At 37.4% G+C, this 24,319-nt stretch overlaps 1 protein-coding gene across 6 annotated transcripts in view; it reads right to left on the reverse strand.

Annotated features, from left to right (window-relative positions):
* Positions 1 to 24,319, reverse strand: part of ARHGAP8 (Rho GTPase activating protein 8) — a 75,578-nt gene that overhangs the window by 19,499 nt on the left and 31,760 nt on the right. For 4 of the 6 annotated variants that reach the window (XM_052690705.1, XM_052690706.1, XM_052690708.1 and 1 more), the window contains 6 exons: positions 23,332 to 23,419; positions 21,376 to 21,507; positions 18,278 to 18,364; positions 15,210 to 15,308; positions 13,967 to 14,077; positions 4,706 to 4,779 (listed from right to left, as the gene is read on the reverse strand). In XM_052690705.1, coding sequence (XP_052546665.1) covers positions 4,706 to 4,779; positions 13,967 to 14,077; positions 15,210 to 15,308; positions 18,278 to 18,364; positions 21,376 to 21,507; positions 23,332 to 23,419 — 591 coding nt within the window. Of the gene's footprint in view, positions 1 to 1,346; positions 4,172 to 4,705; positions 4,780 to 13,966; positions 14,078 to 15,209; positions 15,309 to 18,277; positions 18,365 to 21,375; positions 21,508 to 23,331; positions 23,420 to 24,319 lie in introns of all 6 variants that reach the window. The other 2 variants (XR_008208574.1, XM_052690709.1) reach the window with 2 other exon arrangements.

A 24,319-nucleotide genomic window follows, 5' to 3' on the forward strand; every position in this document is an offset into this window, starting at 1 on the left:
CACACACCACCAAGCCTTTAATTTCTCACGACACACTTAAACAAAGAGTATGTTAACAACTGTTCTTGAACATAAAGACATGTAAGCAAAAGGCATGAAAGGAATTGGTGAGACACCTAACTAAGCATAAAGGAAAAGCACACATCTGAGTCCTACAGCTCCCAGTGCACATGGCTGTGAGTCCCCTCTGTCCTGCTGGGATGCTGCAGGCAGCACCTGTGGCTGCCGCCACTCTCATACATGGGCATGTAAAGGTGCAGCCTCCATAGCATGGCATTACTTACATTCCTGATTAAAAAAACAGTCTGTTAGAAGAGTCAGCAACTCACTTCAGCACTAGGTAGGTTGCTAAGGACATGTGGAGACATATTAACCCAGAGAGAAAATGACTGCCCTGTGGCATAAATTGGGTTTGTCCGAGAAAAAGGTCTGTGCAAAAAGCATCAAGATCATTACCACCAAAGGAATGACACCAGGTTATGAACACTTTTGAATTGTTCTGACAAGAGAGTGAATATTTAATTAAGCAAGGTAATTTCTCAAGGCACAGTAGAGATAAGGTAGTACACAAAAATCTTATTTAGTGTAAGCACAAGCCAAGCCTGAACTAGACAGATGAACAAGTTGTTCAGAGGTTGAGCAGGGAAGAAAGTCCTCTGATTTGCTGGTTACTAGGAAAATCTGCTCATAGATGAGCTGTTTTAAACCGATCTTGCCATTAAGGCCTGACTAAATCATCAGCTCACTTTTGAAATGAAGAAACCTTCTCTGTTTTGGTCCAGAAGATGATCAGAGCTGCAAAGGAATTTGTCTGCTAAGATTTTGCAGTATTTGATTATTTTTTTCATAGGTGACTCTGAAGTAATGCATCCTATTTATTTCCATGGAAAGTACAACAGATGCAAAGAGCACAATAACACTATTTGATAAAGCAAATTCTCAGCTACAAAACCAAAACCTATCCGCTGATAATTCTATGAGGATGGAAACTATGCCAAAAATCAAATGGAAAAGATAATGACAGTGAATTTCTGCCACTTCTGGAAGATGAGCTGAAGTTTTCACTGCACTCACAGCTGCGTCTGGAGTGCAAAGAATGCTGCCAGTCATCCTGCAGGGCTGTCAGCACCAGAACCAACACACGCTGAGGCTGATGGCAGAACTGAGATATTCCAGATTTAGATAAAGAGTTAAAATCAGAGCAGACAGCAAGTACTACAGATACCTGCACACTTATAAACAAGTGCAAAAAAATGCATGTCTATCACCTACTGCTAACAGCCTCGGCATGGCAGGTACTTGGCTTTCAAGAATCAGCCGGCTGAAAATGTCAGCAAATGCTCTACCTGACAAGCCGTCTCCTAACTGAGAAATCTGGTTAGAGGACATCTCCTTGTGATAGGGAATATGTCAGCTCAGAACAAACCCATGCTTAGCTGGAAGATGCCAGCGCTGGCAGATCTGATGGCCTTCCTTCCTGGGGACACAGAAGGACAGAAAGACGGGGAAAAGTCAGACAGGCTGGCTAGCGAGCGTGAGGCTGAACTACAGATCAGTGCTCAGCATCACTGCGTTACCAACTTGCACGGATGCACAAAGCAGGACAAGGACTTTTGTTCAGAAATACCATCACATATCCTCAGAGACTATCCTTCACAAACTGTGCTGATATTGCACTGAATGAAGTTTTAGCCAAAAAAAGAGGATGTTTGGAGAAAACCCAAGGACGATTACTGCTTTCAGAATAACAAGCTTTCATCTCAGAGACATTCTGCAATGATAAGTTTGAGCCAAATCTTCTCTTTAATCACAACCATGAGCTGAAACTTTGGTGGTTTTTCTTTTTTAATTATTTGTTTTTGTTTTGTTTTTGTTTTAAATTTCTGTGCAGCAGAAATGGTGGCTTCAGAAAACTAAGCTGTACCCAACAAATGGTGGGATGGAGGTGTCTGATACTGTTGCAGTTGCTACAAGACAAAACAGCAAGAAAAACATCAAAAATAACAAGAAATGGACCGTTTGTGTTCAGTCATCACAACAAGTTACTAATGAAACTTCTGTCACCAGCAAAATACAACTCCTTTAAAATCTTTAAACATGTGGAAGGAAGTGTAAGATAAGCAAAGTATCCTGTCCCTATACAGTCAGAAGTTTAAATCAATTGACATTTTTAATGATTAAACTTTCTCTCAGTCTCTGAGTAATAACAGCTATGAGAAGTAGTGATATCTGTGCATGTTCATCCTTGTTTAAGCTCTCCTGACTCCCATGGATTACTGAGTAAGAGGCATTTGCCTATTAAGATAAGCTAAATGTATGTAAGTATGACTGTTTCATAACAATCTAAAATATGAAAAAACCTGGTTTTCATCTGCAGATGAGGCATGCTCTGATCCACTACACGTGCTCTAATTATCCATTTACAATTATAATTACAGGGATTGTCTCAAGCTGCCAGTCACTTGCCTTCAACATTCTTAGTAGTGAACTATTTACATTCCACCCATCTAACAACAATGTATTTGAAACAAGCTGCATCTGAAAAGTTTTCATCTTTAAGGTGCCTGAAGCAGCATATCCAGAATATCAGAATAGTTTCATGAGCTTTAGTGTAATGCTGAATTAGGACCTAGAGGCCTTCAGTAAAGTTTTTCTGGGGGCTCTTTACATACTGCAGATCAGTAGATACCCTGAATAGCACAAATGGCACCACTCCAATTCTTGGCCTTTGGTTGGTACAGGTATTTTGAAGATAAATCCCAATTTCAGTAAGCTAGCAGCTGGCTGTTCTGTACACAAGGAAGCCTATAAAAGCTGTGCTCTGCTGATGTGAACTGAAAGCAGGTATCCACTGAAATGGATCTCCCTCTTAATCTCCTATACATACCATTAAGTTTCATGCAAGGTATGAAAAGCAAACAAAAATAAAACGTACAATAGAATGTTCTTATTTACTACAGGAGAAACTAAAATATGGAGGAGCATAGTCCAGCAATGAGGGAAAGATGCTGTGTAGTCTGTCCTCATTTAAACCAGCCTGATCTTGCACCAATACAAATGAAGACAGGATTGCTCAAGGGAATCTGCAACACAGCTGAAAAGTAATGTTTTTCTTCACATTCCTTCCTCTCTCTTTTGACAAATGTGAAGACTATTCAGTGCAAGTTTTAAAAATGTTTGATATTTCTCTCTTAAGGTTCAAATAAACTAAAATCAAACTCTAGTGACAACAGTTAAAACAGACAGAAATCAACACTGAACACATTTGAACACGTTTAAACACATCTGAAAGGAAAATGTACCTTGTTCAGATTAGGAGCCCAAGAATGCAGTTAAGGATGGGGAATATTGTGGGATGTAGGTTTGGGGTAAACCTCTCTATGGAAGACAATAACTTACTCAACATTTGTATTCTCTATTTGTGTGCTGTCAATAATTGCTTTAAACAAGGAAAACCTCAGATGAAACTGCTATGTATAGCAGAAATACAGAGCCATGAGCCTGGTTTTTGTCTTAAGAAAAATCTCGTTAGTCCTTAAAATTTGTTCAAACATTAACCAAAATTAATAGCATGTTAAAGAATAGTGGCATTCAATAAAAAACAAACAAAACAACCAACAATGCCACCTGCATTCCCACAAAAAATACCTGAACCAAACATTCTGGTTTTCTTTACTTGCCCTACTGACACATCTATTAAAAATTCACGCTGTACTTTCAGAGATCATAGAAATCAGTTCCAGCTTTAGCATTTAGCAGTGTTGCACCAGTCACATAGCTGTGTTATGCTGTTTCTTTTCTTGCACGTGTAACATAAATGCAGCTAATATTTGGGGTTGGTACTGTAAGATTTCATTAACATTCATTAACATTCATGAAACTCTAACACCTAGAAGCAGGAGGAGTTATGGAAATAATACTCTCACCACCCTCAAAATCAGGGATCAGAATGTGTAATCATATTATATAGAAAAAAGGAATGTCAGAACTGCAGCCTTATCCTTTCCTCCCTGCTGCTCCTCCATTCCTAAGTTGGAAACACAGCATGCTTGCCCTACAGGTAGCATCTGGTGCTTCCTTCCTCCATTGTGTTGGTTGGGTGCATGAGGGATACCACTGTATAGACAGCAGTTCAAGGCGCATCCCTCTTTTCCTTGTACATGAAGGTGATCTGTGAACATAAATTTTAAATGTTCTCATTTTAAATAAAGGTTACTGTAAACTATCCCTATATATTACAACCACAGATATGACCTGCAGTCAAAGGGTCTGTAAGTGCCCTGCAGTAATAGTCTTTTATGAAGGGAAGACTTCAGGCTTACTCCTGCAAAATGCATTTCCTTCAATGAGTTCTATAAATACAGAAGTTTTCATTGATTTTTACTGCGAATTTTATTTAAAAGCCACAATATGATATGGGTTGGTGATGTCTGTTACAAGACATCCTCTCTCACTTGCTATTCCAAAATCTTTTTTTTTTATTTTTTTTTTTAAATTTTTTGTAGTGAGACAATAATCTGATAATAAGCTATTCTCTACCAATCAGAGCTCTCAAGGCAATGTTCAATTGCCACCCAGATTTTCAGGATTTGAATATATCCTTCATTTTGAGATTGCAGCTATAAACTTTGCTGAATCAGGCACTGAGGATTACATACTGCTGCCTTTGTTTAAAATACACATCCCTTTTTGACACATAACTCACCATTTCTTTTTAGGTAGGACACGGTTTCCTTCATTACTGGGGGAATTAGTTCACCGCTATTTTTGTCCTTGATACTGTTAGAAAGACAGAAAAAAAGAAAAAGTAATAGCCTTTGAGTGCACTGGCAGACAAAGAATCAAACAAAAGGCAGAACAGTCTCAGGAAAAACCTTAGGGACTTTGAAAGCATGCATTTCCTTCTAAAAATCAAGGAGCCTGCATCTTGGCACCTGCACCAAACATGGTACTGCTCCACAATTGCAAGAGGTACAGAATGAGCCGAAGAGTTTTATTCAAAGAGCCATTCCTAAATGTTTTTTTTCCTCCTAGAAAAACTGTACAATCACAAGGCACAAGGGCAATGAATGTAAAGAAGGGCTGTTTTCTGCTCCAAAGAGAAGTTGAAGGCAGAGTGGCAGTAAGGTGTTCCAGGCTGAATTTGCCCCCAGTCAAGGTTGGTTTCTCTTTAGTTTTGTTTCCCTGGTTGTAGCGCCCAACGATGTGGTGGTGACACAGCACTGATGATGCAGTCTGGATTCAGTTGCACACAACTGCTGCAACACGGTTTGAAAGCAGGTCGGATGCAGACAAGAAAAAAGCTTGCATCGAGTGCTTCGTAACAGTCTTGGGGAATGCTGCAAGTTTAGAAGCCTTTTATCATGCAGATTTTTGTCATTTCTCCCTTTTTAAGTCACAGAGTATGTATAAATAAAAGGATATTGCACTATTTATTCTGAAGGCAAAGTGATGCAGTGAGATTGAGTTTATTAATGCTTTGAATGATTCTCACAAAATTAGATTTCCTTTTCCTTCACGAGTGAGCAGCTGAGGCAAAAAATCGAACATAGCATTTTCTTAATCTAGAAACACAGAAAATTCCTCAATTATCTAAAAATATGTCCCCAGTAGTTTCAAAAGTATAACAAAAAGATAGTATTTGTCAATCATTTTGCTACATTTTTATAGTAATCAACAACAAAACAAAGCACAAATCTCAGGTTTTAACGTAAAAATCAAATTATTTGTATGAAAAAATTAATGTCATATTTAAAAGGTGACCAGCTTTACTGATGAGCTCTAAAGCACCAGCACAAAACAGCACAAAGGCTACATTACGAGAGGCTGCAACTGCTGTGGTTATTCCATAGAGTGTGTGAGGTGCTCACACAAGCTGATACACACAGCATGTTAAACACACCTTGTGCTCCTGGCTGCGGTTGTGCCTGCGGATAGGAATGAGTCTTAGAGTTTTTCTTCTCAAGGCAGTGTGATTTCTTCTCTTTCTGCATAGGCCTGCTTATTATTTTATTAATACAAAACAACTGATACTAACTGGGCTGTACTAGATACAGTTTCATAACACTTGCATGGAATGAGCCATCAATGATTTTATTTTGCATTTACACTATACATAAAGGGGTAGGGAAACTGTTGAGTGAGGGGCCCTTGGCCCTTCTACTTCGCTTTTGTTTTCCTTGTGCCTAAGAAGGGAGATAGGAGAGGACATGCAGACTGCTTAATTTTGAGACTCCACCGAGGAGGATGGTCACCCCAGGCTCACACACAGGGCTGGGGGGGGAGCTCCTCGCAAGGGAAGCATCAGGATCCTGACTTAGTCACCAACTTGCCCTGTGTTTTTACCTCTCTTACTCATAAACTGACAGGGGAATTAATACGCTTCACACTATTTGGTGTTCAACCACCAAGCAGTTCGATCTCATTCATCACTCCAGAGGCACAATGCTGTTGGAAAGGGAGTAAGTTGTTCCTTCAGCTGCAGAACTAACAAAGTTGATGTGTTACGGATTTGTAGCCTGTGCCCTCTGTTTCCTCATCAAGTAGTCCTGGACCATTTTCCCTATGTCATTTCTAACTTTTATGTAGTATTATCATTTCTTCCTGTCACCTCTTTATCTCATATTTCCTTATAATGTTAGGAACAACTCATAATTAATCACCACCTAAATACTCACAGGTGCATCAGCAGACCAAAAACAACACAAAACTGATTTTATGCTTTAATTGCTCTCCTTCCAGCCAATGATTTCTAAAAGCTTGTAGTAGCAGTATTTCTAAGTAATAGTAGTATTTCTGAGAGCCCTGTTGACAGGAGTCCATAGCTCCCCTATAAAACATGACTAAAAATATTAATCCATTCAACATTTTTTCCAGTTCTTATTCAACAAAGTTTCTAACCAGACACCGAAGTGTATAAAATTCAATATTGCTCTAAATGTGTGTTAATACTAATTTGTGGAAACATCACTGCATCTACATCTAGCAGGAACTATTCACAGGGGTTTTCTTTAATGTAAACAGATACAGGAATTCCACTAGAAATTACAATCCAGTTTCACATACTAAGTTTATAACAGAATAGTTTTAGTCATTTGACCAAAAAAATTCGGCATATATATGTAATGCACTCGGGGAAAGTAAAAGACCAGTGGCAAGAACTGAGTTTAATTCAGATAATCCTGAAGGCTGACCTTCTGTGTATTAGTAATTCTCATAATTTGCTATAGTTTACAAGTAGGAGCTTCAGATCAAATACGACAACTCGCTGTCTTTACACACCGGCAAGGTGCCATTAATTTCAATCTAAAATACTACTGGACTAGCTGGATTAATCACTCTCTGCTATATCATAATAACTTAGCAATGGCCAGAAGAAAGATTTATGACCTGACTTATAAGACAAAGGCCAATCTCAATCTTTATCATTATCACAGACATCTTATGAGAGCTACTCCAAAGGCTATGAGTATTTTAGGAAAAAAACCTCACTAACTAGACACAGTCATTGCCTGAAATGCTACCTGGGCCATGTGTATGGCCTAGTCCTCAGTGCAGCATCCCCATCTTACCCACGGGGACTATCAGGTGCCTGAGTGAAATAAAATCCCAGCAGTAAAATCCTCCTAGTCACTTTCAGGATATCAGTTCTGTCACTCCCAAAGTACCAAGCCTCTCCTGCTTCCTCCAGCTCTGATATTACCTTCAACAAGCTTAGAGCAGTCTCACATGTTCTGGTGACACTTCAGAGTGGACAGCCAGCCTGAGTGCTACAACCACGCAGAAGTTGTGCAGTGCTCTAAGAACAGCTCTGAGACCTGTGTTGTGCTTCCCTTCCCCCTGCTATTCATATAGACCAAGGGGAGGAAAAATCTAAAAGTAGCTGTGCTGCAATGCTGTGAGCTCTCATCCCCTAAAGAAGGAATGCAGCCTTCTGTAGGGTTTTTGTCACCTCTAAAAGTTTGCAGCAGATCACTGTTGCCTAACAAAACCTGCCCCAAAATAGAAGAGAAAAGACAATTTTTGAACAGCCCACTAATAAAAAACCAGGAGTTCAGAGGGTTGTTTACACTGCATGCCAAGTTGAAATTCCCAAAGTTGAAATGATAACCCCCAAAAAGTGTCTAAACAAGAAGAGCGTGGGAGAGATGAGGCCAATTTCAAGGTCAAATTTGGGATACCACTGAAGAAAAGCTTGCAGCAAACCAAGACAAGAGGAAAAAATGCTATGTATTTTTTGTGTGTAATATGTATAATATATTTCTAATATGGCAGCTAAGACACATTCTTTGTGCAACACAATTGTGTGTTCAAGTAAGTACCTTAAACTTTTAGGGCAAGTGTTATTAAAATCAGTCAAAAGCCTAAATCACTTAAATGGGGACATCATCAAGACTTTAATTTGCTTGGAAGCTGTTACATTTTTATTATTGACAATTTGAGCTCATGGAACCCATTCTCAGCCCCTTTGAAGTTGCACTGATTTGATTGTTTTTGCTTTCTTACAGCTGCTCACTCCAGAGAAACCAAATAGCAACCCAGCAGATTTTTATAAATGTTTTCTAATTATTATTGTTTCCTATAAATGTGTTTCCTCATTTCAGTGTATAAATAGCAAACTGATTATTTACAGCATTTTCTCCTGCTGAGCACTAGCCTATCTGTCAGAGAGGTGAAACAAATAACTGAGCTATGACTTGTAATAATAAAACCTATGCATCATTTTTCTTTCTCTACGAAAAAAAAAAAAATCTAGTTTCTGCACATTTGCCATTTTTGGCATGATTCTTTTCTCTTGAAGAGAATTCCCAGCACATGAAAGAGGACCTCAGGATAAAGCGTATTTTAAAATAGAGTAGAAAATTCACTGAAAGTCACATGCAAAGCTTTGTTCTGTTTTTCCAACACCTGAGAAAGTTGGAATGCATATTTTCACAACATTGTACAAGGTGGAAAATACTGTTCAGCTTACTGGACCTAAGGTGACAAAAAATAATAGGGGCATTACCTCAGCTAATGTAAATCAGAACAGCCCAGAGGTCAATGAAATTACACCTCTATCTTCCCTTCCAGTCAAATAATCTGCATTTTTCTTGCCCCGTTCAGGATGGTGTGATGAGCAGCTGTGCTCTGTGATGGACAATGTAAACTGCTTTTAGAGGTCAGGCATTTTGAAATGAGAGATCTCGTATGCTTTTTGCTTAAGAGAGAAAGACAAAACAGAACATTTCAGTGTACAGTATAGTCTTCTGTAACTGATTTGCACATCTGAATCATTGTTGCAACAATATGTTAGATTCAAGAGGGATCTATTTCAGTAAACACAATAGCTAGAGAGAATGAGTACTCTTCACTACAGAATATGTGATCAGTTACTGCGGTGCCATACATTCAATGATTCATTTTTACACTGTGGACAGTTATCACAAAAGACCTCTACACATTGTTCTGAAGTGCCATTAAGTATTCTTGGTTGATAATCTCTCTCTCTCTCCTCTTCCTCTCCTTTTCATTTTTTCCCTGCTGAGACATGCCGAGATCCAGTTCTGAATGCATTCTTGCTCCGTGGTCATGCATGCGCAGCATGCACAAGCAGAAAGATTATGTCCAAAAGAAAAGCACCCTGAAATGTTTACGATAACAATTTAACAAGCAAAAGCTGTACAGTTGTTGCAGTTTTGTGCATTTTCCTCTGCCTTATCTCTCCATCCATGGCACTAAATACAAAAACAAAGCATTCCCTGTCTCCCCACAAATGATCCTTAATTTTAAATTTTAAAACCAATCAGAGAAAACAGAACAATGTCAACAGCTAGTCAAGGTCAGCTCTGTGTTCCGTGCTGGAGCTCAGCTGTAACCATCCTTGATTACAGAGGCAATAGGGTGCAGCAAAAGAAGTTCATAGGAGCTTGCTGAATGTACAGCAGAAGACGATGATTCAGCTTGGCTCACAGTCCGTTATTTATTCTTTATACGTTTTGCAAATTTAGGATCCTTTATTTGTGCACTTGAGCTGTATTTTTCTCAACACCACAAGTAGAGGGTGCCCCATTTTTTCCCTTGCCTTTTTCAACACAAAATTTTACAAATGGCTTGTACAAGAAAAACCCTATTTACACAATACACAAGTAGTGAGGATGTATTCTGAATAGCTAATTCCTGCTGCTCTGCACTTTTTGTGTGAAGATAGCCAGGCAGAATGAACACAAAGCTAGTCCTGCTTTACGACCACGACACATGAGCTTTCTTTGAAATGTCTGGATTTATAAAATTTACAGCTACTGGTGAGCAACAAAGTAATTTTCATAGCACTGCATGCTATCCTTTGCAAGTTAGGAGTGACTACAAACAACAGCATTATAGCAGAGGGTGCATCCCTGTACACTTGCCCTTTTCTAACACTGCTCATTGCTAGCCTCTGCTATTACCCTCTATTGGAGACAGAATGTGAGGCTTGATAGAACTTTAAACTGACTCATCATGGTTCTTTATCTGCTTGCTCCCTCTGCACATGAGAAGCTTGAGTTAGCTAAAGCACATAATTTACAATAAACACACAAAATATTTTACCAACTGATTCTTAAGTGCTTGTCAAAATGAAGCACGGTTTCCCACTAAATTATGTCTGAAAAATCAAGTGTGGGCAAAACTTCCTCAGAAGGAGTGTTCTGCCCAATATGCCCATTAAGATGTACATTAGTTTCAGTTGTGTTATTCTACATTTTCAAGAGAATCACATTGCTTTCAACATGAGATCTAATATTTAAATGTGTTCTGGGCCACTGGAACAGGCAGAATTTGGCACCCAGGAAAACCAGGCTGGAGGCCAAAAATATCTTGGAAAGACATTCAGCCAAGCCAACTGGGCAAGTCTGCTCTGTACACATAGGCATAAAGAATTAATTCAGGAGAGCACGCCTTTTTTTTTTTTTTTTTTTTTTTTTTTTCTTTTTTTTCTCCTATGCTTCAGAGAAATCCTATTGCCACTTCTTGATGCCTTTACTAAGCTCATTTATTATGAGTTTAAGAACTGCAGTACCTCCCATGTAGACTTCAGGAGAACTTGGTACCAGATTCAAGTTCCAATTGTGAAGACCAAACAACAGTGTCCTCATAGGAGCTCACAATGATACATGCTTCAAATTCATGTCTCTGAGCAACAAGTTACACACTTAAATTCCAAAGATCTAAGTTGAAATAAAATTGGGTTAAGATCTTTGCTGAATCACAGTGTGAACAGCTGGCATGGATAACAAATTTCTGTGACTCAGCCCAGAACAGATCCCTGATCTACTGAATCTCTCTCATATCTTTATTGTCTTGCTCTCCTAGGTAAGATTCAAACATACCATGTAGGAATACTTCTAGGTTTCAGAGAATCAGTGGCATCAATCATAATGAACATTTCCCTTTAAAAATAGTTGTTCTCATTAAGTCCACTCCTGCACAAGATCCTGGGTTCCTTCACAGGTTTCTGTTAATAGGCATTTGGAAAATTGGGACCACAGGCAGGTAACTATGTAATCTATCTTCCTTTCTGCATCTATAGCATGTGTTTGATCTGTGCCTACAGAAAGAGCATTGTGTATGCCTCAAGCAGTAAAAACAGTGATTTGACTGTTCAAACTCCTCTCTACACATGATTCAGAGCTCCTCTTTAGCTTCATTTATTTCATTGCACCATACAACAGCAGCACCTTGACTCACAGAAAAGCTCTTTTAAATAAACTATAATTTCTAAAGCTCCCTCTATTATTCTACACCTATAATAACCAAAGTACATAAAAACTAGTACACGCAAATTTTTGAAACACCCTGAAAATGTCTGCAGTAGCTATCTGAAATTGTGAGACACAAATTAAATGCCTACGAGTGTGCCGCTATGAAGTTTTCATACACACATGGTTGGAATGACCAAAATTCTTTCTACTCATATTCTTCATGAGTAACATGGTGGCTGCTAACTGTGGTCCAGACAACAGCATTGCCTGATTTTTTACAGAAGAACATTCAAAAAGAAATGGGTTTTTCTACTTTCCATATCCAGAAGTCATTGGGATATCATTGTCTAACATCTGATCAAAATTAGGCTATCTAGGAGGCTTTGGATAATCTCACTCACCATCTTTTAACTGCCTAATTAAAGATCATCATTCCAAAGGTGCTGAAACAAATGAAACTTCAGGCTTATGAGTCTTAATATTTCTTTTCTTACATTACAGAAAAAGAAGTCTGCAAGAAATAGTCCTTTAATGGCAATAACTTTCTCTCAATAGCATCACTGATAATACTGTTTCCACTTGACAGTACTGAAACACATGGCACACAGCACACATATTCCCATAAAATAAAATCTGGGTCATTCTGCATCCTTTTCAGCAAACAGAAAGAGCCTCACCTAGGAGAAGGCTTCAAACCTGTATCTTTGCTAAATACATGGGAGATCACAGAAATTTTGCCATTACAGACTATAGACCTCATAGAAGGAGAGGGAACAAGTAAAAGCAATTGATTCACCAAGAGAATACTTTTTTTCTGGTTCAGATTTTAGAAGCTCTCAACACATATCATTCTCTTTCCTCCATTAGCTTTACCTTCTTCATAAATATGGCATATATTAATTCATTTATTTCTTCTTTTGAAGTCATAGAGGATTGTCATCCTTTTTATATTCAGGAATGCTGAGGCATGTGAGACATTGTCTCCTGTGAGAGCTTAGATAGAACTTATTGGAATTCCAGGATGGACTGGAAGCAAGAAACTGCATGCCCTGATGCCAGTAAGCAGTCCCACTTTTACAACAGGAGCAGCAGCATAAAACATTGCCCTTCTTAATGACCCAATGGAGTCTACCTAAAAGATATCTTCTGAATTAGGGAAGTGACTTACTCACGTCTCAAGTGTTAGGCTGGATTCTAAAAAGGTATCATAAAAGTTAATGCCATAGCAGCTCTTATACGATAGATACTGATTGTTCTAATATCAGGCCTTCCACAGAGGACTAATGTTTAACATTTAGCAGGGGAAAATTATATTTTATATCTCATTTATAGCTGAATCATTAGCACCAGATAAGCAGACTTGGGGGGTGGGAGGAAATCCAAATGTCCATGGATCAGACAGAATAAATTGTTTTTTTTGAATGCGAACATTTGCCAGCTGCTCTTGAAGAAGAAGCCATGGCAAGATAGCTTTCCAAGTCTTTGACAGAAATTACTTAGTTGGAAGCTAGAAGAAGATTTTGCAGTTTTCACTGCTGTTGTTACTTTTCAGGTGTCTACATTTCTTTGCTTTTTTGGTTTTGTTTGCTTCTGTGTTTTGTTCTAGCTGTTTTTAGCAAAATCGCCTTTTGAAAGTATATTGCTATCCCATTCCTCCATTCCTTGTGTTAAGTAAATCATTTTTTTTATACCAGATACTGTGCTGTAATTTACATAAACAGCTGTGAGGGCCCTTGTGTAAGAGTGATTGTATTCATTCCATAGAGCTCTGATAAGAACAATACTTGGGCAACAAAGCAACAATTTATCAATTTATAAAGGCTAAAACATCCATTTTAGATTTTTGCAGCCATTTTTGACTCTGAAGCTTTGCTATCCACAAGTTATCTATCAGTAACTCCAAAACACTTTCCTATCTGCCAGCAACCACCAGCAACAGGTGAGCTTGGGACTGTCATTTATAGGCAAATTTCTGTCCATGGAGAGAAAAATTGAGCAGCAGTAGTAGCACTAACTACCCCAAAGATACTACAAGCATGAAGACCAGGCACAGGGATTGTAAGACCTGTCCCAAATTGATAAATATTACTGCCTAACCCCGTAGATTTATGGCTTTCAAAGGGAATGAGAAACTAAACATACACTAAAAAAAAAAAATGTCTGCAGACTTTGTGTCTAGTGAACCTGCATATTACAGAAAGCTGCAGGATATAGAAATCTTCTTTTTCAGAAATCTCATAGCTTACTATTGCAGGCTGACTCCAAATTGCTGGGTAGGTAGAGGTGGTCTTGGTGGAGGAACCTTGACCACAGGAGGCAGTTTTCCCTTGTGTTTCCCCCGAAGATTTTCATCATGTCTGTAAAAATCAAAAAGTCACTGATTTTCTATGCATCACAGCTGACAAGTTACATATATGAACAGCAGCTACCAGTGTTGATGCTGATCACCTGACAACAGTGTATACGCTGTGGGTCTTACAAGATTTACATTTACTATAATTTAAGCAATAGGGAAATTTTTAAGAGATATTTGCTAAAGAATTCTTAAGCAAGACAAAAAAGAGCTTTCTTTATTTTTATTTTTTGCTGTAGCCAATGGAGTACAGGAATAAATGTGTCCAAAAAATAGGAACACTCTATAATTTAAAAGAAAATTCAAGCCTCTTTGCTACTCAGAATACAAATCTCCTCTCTTTTGCAACCTTGCAATCTAATTTATAACCTCAGAGCTCTAAGGTATTTTCAGTTATTCCCTATTTACTCAGAAGATGTGTAAAAACCCACCTGGTGTCAGTAACAGTCATAATCAAAGCTTCCAGTTACTTTCATTCAGCAGTGACATAAAATCATTTCCTGTCAGTATATCAAGGCATTTCCATGTAAAGAGTAGTGTTGAAAAGAGTGTTATTGATACTAATATTGGCACTTGATAATCCCAGCCCGATGTACTTCTTAATCTTTCCCTCTCCATTACTCCTCCGTAGCACACACACAAGCACCACGTTAAAATAATTGATCTGCTAACAATAGACATATCCATAAAATTCAAAATCAATTAACTCTTTGCTGACTGTGATAGCTCTTCATAAATGGAAGTCACTTGATCCATTACAATATGCAAGCAAAGAGGTCAGGATTGTATTTTTGCTGATGACATTATGCAGTACCCATAAGTAGTAGCAACACATGGACTTTGTTAACACTCACATTGAGGCTGCAATTATATGAAGAAAATGCTCCACAACTGAAATGTAGAGGTTTCAGACCTGTAGAAAACTACATAGGGTTCTCCTGTGTACATATGTGACACACTCTAGCACGTCTTACATGACAATGCAGATTTCAGAATTAGATCCAATCAAGCACAGAAGGTAAATTAAACTTCCAGTCACTGAAGAAATAGGATTAGATTCTGCTTGGAATACAGTGAATGTAACACAAGTGTACCTGAAAAAATGTGAGACAAAGTATTTGAAACTTGACACGTACCGGATGACTTCTTGAGGAATATTAAGCTGGTCATATTTGAGATGCTCTCTCAGGTCACTTAAATAGTTCAAGTAGGTGACTTTTTTCCCAAACTTATGGCTAAAAAAAAATCAGAAAGAAAAAAAGTACAAAAATCAGCATGGGAGAAGCATTTATGAAGGCTTTAGTTTCCATTACAAAAATGTAAGTGCTGATGCAACTCAAAATTAGACTGTAATTGAAGCAGCAGGAGACATGAGATGTATTTCATTTTGTATGATCAAACATATACAGTGCATGCCTGAGAGTCTGATTTGAATAAAAATAACTGACTTTCGTCTGAATGTTTTTTGATTTGCATAGATATGAAAAACACTGCTTTAAAAGCCACTGAAAAACAGCTTTCACACAGCATTAGAAAGCTCACTAAAATAATTGTTAACTCTGGAGAAAATGTTGCATTCCCAACACAACGGTTGTGTTATTTAGATATTTGTTCTTACCAAGACATGAAATAATGGGACTACAGACACAAACCATTAAGTATTAAATGACAGGCAAGATTTTCAAAGAATGGATAATGTACATCCTTGAAGTGCAGGGCCATCAGATTTATCAGTTTTGAAAAGAGCTGGATAGCTTCTGAACAATAAAGCTCTCTTGATGAGCTGAACAAAACAGATTTTCCAAATTTGGTGCGAGAAGGAAGGCAAGTTAGGTTTTGAGTTTCAGTTACATACAGTCCAAAATAATGTCATATTTTTCTGGGATACAAAGTGTCTGTCCTGTAATGAATTGTCAATACAAGCAGTAGGTGTTCATGATGAAAACTGTGCCTCGCTGCGTGTTACTTTGATAGCTGAACTAGAGACAAATTCTCTCGCAGTAATGAATTTATCACTGAATTGTCAAACACGCATACGCACGCTCCCTCTAGTGGGCGATGACACAAATGCAAGTCACTTGGGCATTTTAGAAGCTCTCAAGTGGAAAGTGCAAAATTTTGCCATCAGACGAGTGGTTTTATTACTGATAGATATTAGCCCACTGTGCAGAACTTCAGATTTTTCAGCTTGTCTTTTTTCCAAGTCTTTTTTTTTTTTTTTTTCTGGTCTCTGATTTCAACATCATACATAAGCCATGGGCTTACGAAGAATTCTCCGTAATTGACTTTTCAAAGTTAATTCATTCCTTCAATTATTTTGTCATAATAAATAGTATCATAATCATTGCTATTATTATTATTGCCGGTGTACCAATTTGTTTCTGTTGGTCACTTTTTTTTTTTTTTCTTTCTTTCTTTTTAACAAGGAGCAGAGTGCTATCAGATTAGACTCAAAACAAGTATCCAGGTAAGCAGTACTAAAAGTCAAGCACAACATGAATTGTTCATTGCTATGAAAACGGGGCATTAAGAAGGACAAGATGATCGTGTATCTAAGATGACAAATGCTGTTTTCAATTTTCTGTGCTGGATATGAATGCTTAAATTTATCAGGAGCACCCATTTTTACATCCAAAGTAAATAATGATTTAAATGCCAACATTCAATAGTAATAATAGTGTTCCAAGAAAGAAAAAGGTATTTATCTTATCTATGCAAACATCATAAGATCCAGGGAAAATGAATGCTTGAAGAGATAACCATGTATATGTACTTTTTTCAAGAATTAGCAGCAGTGTTTATCCACCTGTAGCCCCATTGAGAGCATTAAGACCAAAGGGACACTGAAAATTTGAAGTGCAAGGAGGGTTATAAATACATTCAAACCCTGGAGCCAGCACTGATTCCACACCACAGTGTGATCAGCAGCTGAATACTCCCAGGCAATAGCTGTCCTTCACTATTCTACTTCTTCCTTTAGCCACACAATGCCTGGCTTAACAACTTGGCCTGAAGCTGACTTCTCAGCACCCCACAAATCATTCTCAACTGCCTCTTAGAAAGAAGTTGGCTGTGCCTGAGTCATCTTAGAACAAATCATGACTACTTGTTTGTTGTGTTCCTGTTTTTTGTTGTTGTTGTTTGTTTGTTTTTATTTTTATTTCTATTTTGTTTGTTTTTCCAAAACCTTTTGGATAACTCCTCATAGCCATCCTACAGCAAATCAGGAATAAAAAATATCCATACAGTTCCTGAAGTTGAATCAGCTACTGCACCTCCTGCTTCTGTCACAGTTTTGTCACGGCTGGTCTGTGTCCTGGATTACTGACATTTCATGAATGATATATTACAAAATGAGTTCTAGCTGCATTTTTTTTAAATTTCACATGCTTCTTTCATGTTCTGACCTGTCTAAAAGTTAACCTTTACAATTAATTAATTTGCTACCCAGTCAGAAAGTGCAAGTTAGCATAACGTACATTAGGAGTTGATTCACTATTTCATGGCTTTTAGGGATAAGTTGTTTTATTCTTTCAACTCTAAGGACATTCATAATCTGCAACGTGTTGGAATTACTTTGAAAGTGGCAGAAGTTCAGGAGCAAAAACTTAAAGTCCAACCAACTTAGTGTTTGTCGGAATCCATCCATCATTGCTGGTTCCTTGTAGCTACCATTAATTTTTACAGTGAAAAGGAAAAGAATCCACTGGTAAAATATACCCACCATTATACTGTCTATCTCAAACTCTTATGAGCACTTCAGGGCTTATTCATTAACTTTGAACACACTAGTATTATCAGTCCAATTCATCTCAGCACTTGAGATCAGACCAAAGGTTAGCCATTTATTACCTGCTTTACCATACCACCTAGAAACTCCAGTCATGGACTTAGTTTTTTTTGTGCCAAGTGCTGTTAAACAGAACAAAAAAGTCATTCATGCCCACAGAATAACTATGTTTTGAAGGACTATTTACTTTAACACACCACTGAACCCTTTATTAATTAAGACTTCATTATCTTAGAAAGAAAATACCCTCTACCCTGTTTTGCATACTCAAGCTTAAGCTCATCTTATGCATTAGTTCAAGCCAGTTTAAATGGGTGTTGTGCTGTTACTTGATATATTTTACCTCAAGCTTTTTAAAAGCAACCTGTAAGAGAACAAATCATCTTTAAACTAGACAGGAAAATTGCCAAGTACCTTATAAGAGGTTTAAAAATATTCCACAGAATTTTTATGAAGTTGGTTGGATGTACAACATAGAGTGCTTTGAGGTTTTTCTTATACCTAAGGAAAAAAAAATGAAATTGTTAAGAAAATTTTTGAATATCATAGACTGTAGAAATGAGTAGGTACAACTGAATGGAAGGTATTATTACAGGAATATCATACAGTGTTTTATTCAAGTACATTAAAAAGGCTTAACTCGGGAGAAACTCAACATAAAATGACTTTTTTATAATAAAAAAAAAAAGGTTACTTTTGATGATACAATAGTATTCCAAGATAACTATTTTAATCCTCACCAAAGTCTTCTGTCTTAAGGGCTTAATATCTGGAGGGTAGGGGGAAAATTATGAGATGAAGCAACCTGAAAAAGAACTGAGGGGAGAAGGAAGTCTTAAAAATGGATTCCCTCCATTTCTCTTTATTTTCTCCATAAAAGAGCTTCATACAGGAGGAAATTTATATATTTTCAGCTGTAAAATTTAGACCTAATCTTCTTTCTCGCTACTTTTATCTTGTTTTTGTAGTCATTACTAAAGTTGAAGCCAATTATGCATTGTTTTATATCAGATGGCCCTCTTTGTTTAAAACAAAAACATTCTCCATTACAGCACTGCTTGATTCCATGTTGTCATATAATGGTACATAAACAATAGATTCTAGCAGGCTAAAACTGAAATGGAAACTAGGCACCACAGGAACATGCTGATCTTACTCAACCTTACTGAAAAATGAAACTGAGAAAACCCACAATCAAGTATCTCTTTCTATTCTATACATAAACTGTTGCTTAGGGCTTTGCAAAGTTTTGCTTCAAAGCTGGAGAATCCTCCCCAGTGCTGACCATTCATTCTTATGGGAAAAAAAAAGAAAAAAAAAGAAAAGATAGTCATTAACTCTCAAGAAAAAACCTTTATGTAACAGGTTATTGTGAGAGGGAAAAGAGGATCAACTTAGCAGTTAAAATAGTTCAATAGTTGAAACAGTTTTTCCTTTTGGGTTTTGAACAGGCCCACGTATGTCTGTGCTGTTTTTACAAAGCCAGTATTACATACAAGCAGATAACTATCCTCCTGCACAACTGGCACTGCTGTAAACTCGAATTCAGTGATAAAAACTCAAAAGCAACACAACTGAGCTGCTTCACTGAAATAAGTCTGCTTTGCATCTCAAAGTAGAAGGCATAAACCTGCATTTCTGTGGAAGTTTACATACTTCATATTTTCTTGAACTACAACTGAATGCCCAGAAGACTACACTGGACTTCTGCCATAAACCTGAAAACCAAGAACTACTACCTTGAAATTATTCCAGTTGAACATTTCCTTTCATGATACTAGCTAATTACAATCTTCCTCTATATCTTTTCTCTCACCCTCAAAATACACAAATGGAACAGGTCTGAAAGGTACTGCATTTGTGTTGTGTTTTTGTTTTTTTTCTCTCTGGCTAGTACAGCTAAACATAAATGCTGGACTGTAAATACTGCTGTGAGCTTCTCGGTGACTGCATGCATGAACTTCAGCTGTGAATAAAATGATGGGTGTGAGGTTGCCTGCTTTCTAAAGCTACCTGGGATTATCTGCTCCTCTTTGGTTCTCTTGCATTCTGGGACAGAGTGAAAATGGAGAAAACAGATTTCTGGTGTAATTGTGTTCTTGAGATATATGCAGGAGAGAAGGCAACAAAACTGAGGAAGATATAGTCCCTCTTACTGCCTCTTCCTATACAGCTGCTGTAAATTAGGCTTGGAATTGTCTCAGAAGGAAAATAATATGATAGGGTACGCTTCCAATTCCACAGAGTGGTTTATTTTCAGGAACTGTCAAAGCACAGCAAAAAACACTATTATAGCCCAAACCTTTCACCGAAGACAAAATATAGGAGATCCTTTGCCATTTTTTCTTCCTTACCCTGTCTCACAAACAATAAATGCATTATAGCAAACATATTCAGAATCCTACTAGCAAAAATAAGCTTTCTCGATCTGTTGCCGAACCGATATCAATTTCTCATTAAAGCACTTAGATACTTCAAATGACAGCTCATCTCTGCAGCTCGGATGGCTGCAGTTTTCTTGCATAGTGGGTTTTAGAGTTACAGGATGCTATTGGGTGAGATTCAAAAGACTGAGCTCTGGCACTAGATAACCAAATTTTGCATATTTGAATTTCCATTTTCAAAGCAGGCTGGTACACAGATGTGTTAAATGCTTGTGTATTTATATTGCAGTTTAATCTAGAAATACACATTAACCTCTTTCACAGTGTCTTTTTGGAGATTTGCTTCTTGATCCAGCTCCCAGATTGGAAAAATCAGGCACATACGATTCATCCCCCAACACGCACACACAAGCACATCTACAGTTCCACTTTGGGAAAAAGCCATTTATGAATGCTTCCACTTCCAGATCTGTTGCCCTTTTTTGGCCAACTCAAAAAACAAGTAAAACAACTCGAAAACAAGTAAAATAACTTATGAACAAGTAAAAGCCTAACTGATTTCAACAGGAACTTCCAGCTTTATTGACAAGTGCTTGTTTTCAAAGAATAAACTTTAGAACTGTTTCCTCTATTGAAAAGCTATCTACCTAGGAGCTCTGCCTAGTCAACAACACATCCACTCACCCAAAATATAAGTCAGTAGCAGTCATTGATACTTCAAAGGACTGACAGGGGTCATTTCTGCACTTTACATATAACAAAAAATGAATATTACAAGTATTTTGAGAAACTGCCTGTTAGGATGTCCTATTTCATATACAACCTAGCTTTCAGAAGATTTAAGGTTAAAAAAAAAACCTGTGAGATAATCAAGAATGACGGATAGTAAGGTGTCACAAGCTTGTTAAATAGTGCACAGAAAGATGATGGCTCACGTCTTGCTACCAAGTCTTTGTATAACTTTGGATAATCATTTCAGCACCTAGACACTAAGCAGTGCACAGAAGACATTTATAAGAGAACCAACAGACTGAGGCCATTACAAGAATTTGCAATGGCAAAATTAACTCAACCATTAGCTACAGACATTTTACACACACACACAAACCGAATATTCTGGAGACATACTTCCTGTCAAATTCTTTGTAGGCTGTTTGTAACCATTTCAGTGATGGTTTATTCAGACTCTTCAGGCCGTAGTGAAAGTAGACAACTGTATAATCATTCTCTACGTACTGTTCCAGAGTATATTTTAAGTACCTGAAAAGATACCATTTTAGTTTTAAGACAGTGTATTGGATTTTAAAGCAGTAACTGAGAAAGTAAATGCACTGGTTTTGCACTGAACATTCATGACTGCAGATTCATGCTTTCCTCAATGTATTTATCAAACAAGTTCATCTTGTTTTAGAGGCAGCGTTACCAGTAATTCCACCACATTATGAACATATTTAGTTATAAAAACAACGGTACTCACAAATCACTAAAAGATGAAGACAATATATGACTGTGTTGCTCAGTAAATATTTTAAAGGATACATTTTAACTGGCAGCAACTTCTATTTTGCTTTTTTCTTGCCTTTATCAACAATTAGCCAAATAAACATAGACATTTTGACCTTTCAAAATAATAAGGGATAAATCTTCTTACTCTCAAATAAAAAGATTTCAAATTCTTGGAAAAATCCATTAACTCTAATTACTGCCAATTACAACTGGTTACTTTAAACTGTTTTCTTGAATGCACTTGCCTTTCTTTTGTTTGCTTTGCTAGGACTACATTTATAGATCATTTCCTTTAAAAGTAATTTGAAGAACTACACTAGTTATCCCATCTTGAAATAAAAGTATATGTTTTATAAGCAGATTTCAGTGCATTGATTCTTTTGTGGTATAGTGTAAGACACTTTTCCTTTTCTCCTACAATTGAGAGCACTGCATGGTCTATTACACAGCTCAGTGATTCAAATAAAGCAATGATGGAGGAGTACAATCTGGCCTCATCTCTTGCTGTGTCAGATTTCAACTTTCTCATGTCATTCTCAATGTTATCTTATTATTCTGTGACAGAGTCCCAGATACCGTTCTTCACTCATTCAAGTAAATAGACAGTTTCATGTGACACTTATTAGGCTGTGGCTACCTGAAAGTATCAAGGCCACACTGACTATTCACCTATGCAAAAGCACATAACTTCACTGCTATGCTGTACTCCCACAGTCTTACTGATCCGCTTATTCATCTATGATACTGAAAACCTTAAGACTGCAGATAGTCTGGGACAAGGAATGCTATTGCTATTTACATAATACTGTTTTGATACCTGAATTGAGTATTAAATGGTATTACAATGGAATTACCATCAACAGTAATTCAAGACTTTCAAAAAGAGTGTAATGAAAACATAAATATATCTAAACATATACTCTGACATACAGAGAGCCTGTTTTATTTTACAGCATGCAAATTCCTTGGCACATTGCCTACAGAAAGCCTGTACTTCTAAAAATAATTGAGGGAGCTTTGAAGGAATAAAATAACCAATATTTTTGTACAATCAACTGCTTGTTACAAGGTGAGATATAAGAGATTTAAAAAATAGTATTGTACTTGATGTAGGTCATCTTATAAAAGAGGAAAAACAGTAACATAAATAACAAAATGTTATTGCTAGGTGATTAAGGAAATGAAATATAGCAAATCAAAGCAAACTCGTCATTCATGAGAACATATGTACACAGCGCTAAAATACTAGAATTCCTCTTTCACTGGTCTTCATCATAAATTCTTTTGTTTTAAAATATCAGAATTCGTCAATAAAATCAAAACACGGATTCAATTTCAGTACACAGTGAATTACTTTCTCTAGTCAAGATTCCAGGTGAAGAAACCGACAGTTTCATCCACATCTCATTGACTTAATATTAACACTAGTAAGTACATCATTTTTCCATTTCACTCACTGCCTCCTGCTTCTTCCTCTCTGAAAACTCATTCATCTGGAAACAAGCTAAAAGAGGTTCACATATAAATGCGACTCTGTGAATGTAAAGCAGTCCACACAGGAGATTGAGAGAAACTTACTCCAGCAATCTGGTGTGATTGAGCTGGTGGGAGGGGGGCATACGGCAGCAACTGAAGGTAATCACCTTTCTTCCAGAATTGTCATCACCTAGTGAACAAAACAGTTAGTGAATACAACACTCATTTACTCATGCAGTGGGACCTCAGTGATCTGAGGCAGCAGCTTGTATTTTCTGGTATTTGGGGTAATCTTTGTATTTCTCATCTTTACACAAAACACACTGTGAAACTTCACAAGCAAATCACATGTTGCCTACAGAAATAAATTTGGCAACCGTGGCAGTAAAATGATGCAACTGCTGGACAACTGAGGCAAATTAAGCTGAGAAAGACCTATTCAAATTGTAGCTGATAGTGTGCAGCTCCTGAAAAGGAATGACTAAATCCTCCTGCAGAATTTAACCATGGAAGAAACCATGTCTTTCTGGAGTAGTCGCAGAAACAATGTTTTTAAACTTGTCATCCCTTATTTGCTGCTCCACAACAAAACAATTTAGACATCTGTTCTGTCAAACACTGAAGTCAGATTTTTATTTTATCAGCTTAAGCTTTTTTAGATATTTTTCCAAAAGCACCACTGCATTCAGATCTCATTAAAACACAAGACACAGGGCAAACACCTGTGCTTTTCATAACCTGAAGATCACCACGATTCCATCCCTTAATCCCTTCAGCAAAGCACGTACAGGGGCAGTTGAGTTCACTGCACTCATTGGCTCATGACACATTCACCCACTGCTTGTAAGGACAAAGCTGGTGATGATGCCAGTGCCCACCCAATGCCCAACTTCCACTATCTGGAAACCCACACTCAGAAGATGATCATATTGAGGGTAACTGTACAGAAGACTGTGAGATGTTAAGATCTTAACATATAGGTAACTACTGGAATGAAAAAGCAGAGAAGTAAAAGGGGGAAAGTTAAAGATCTTACAGGGTAACTTGACATATGAATCATATGAACATTTCTATGAAAACTGTAGGGTAG

This window comes from Tympanuchus pallidicinctus, unplaced genomic scaffold (assembly GCF_026119805.1).
Source record: "Tympanuchus pallidicinctus isolate F22 unplaced genomic scaffold, pur_lepc_1.0 scaffold27, whole genome shotgun sequence".
NCBI lineage: Eukaryota > Metazoa > Chordata > Aves > Galliformes > Phasianidae > Tympanuchus > Tympanuchus pallidicinctus.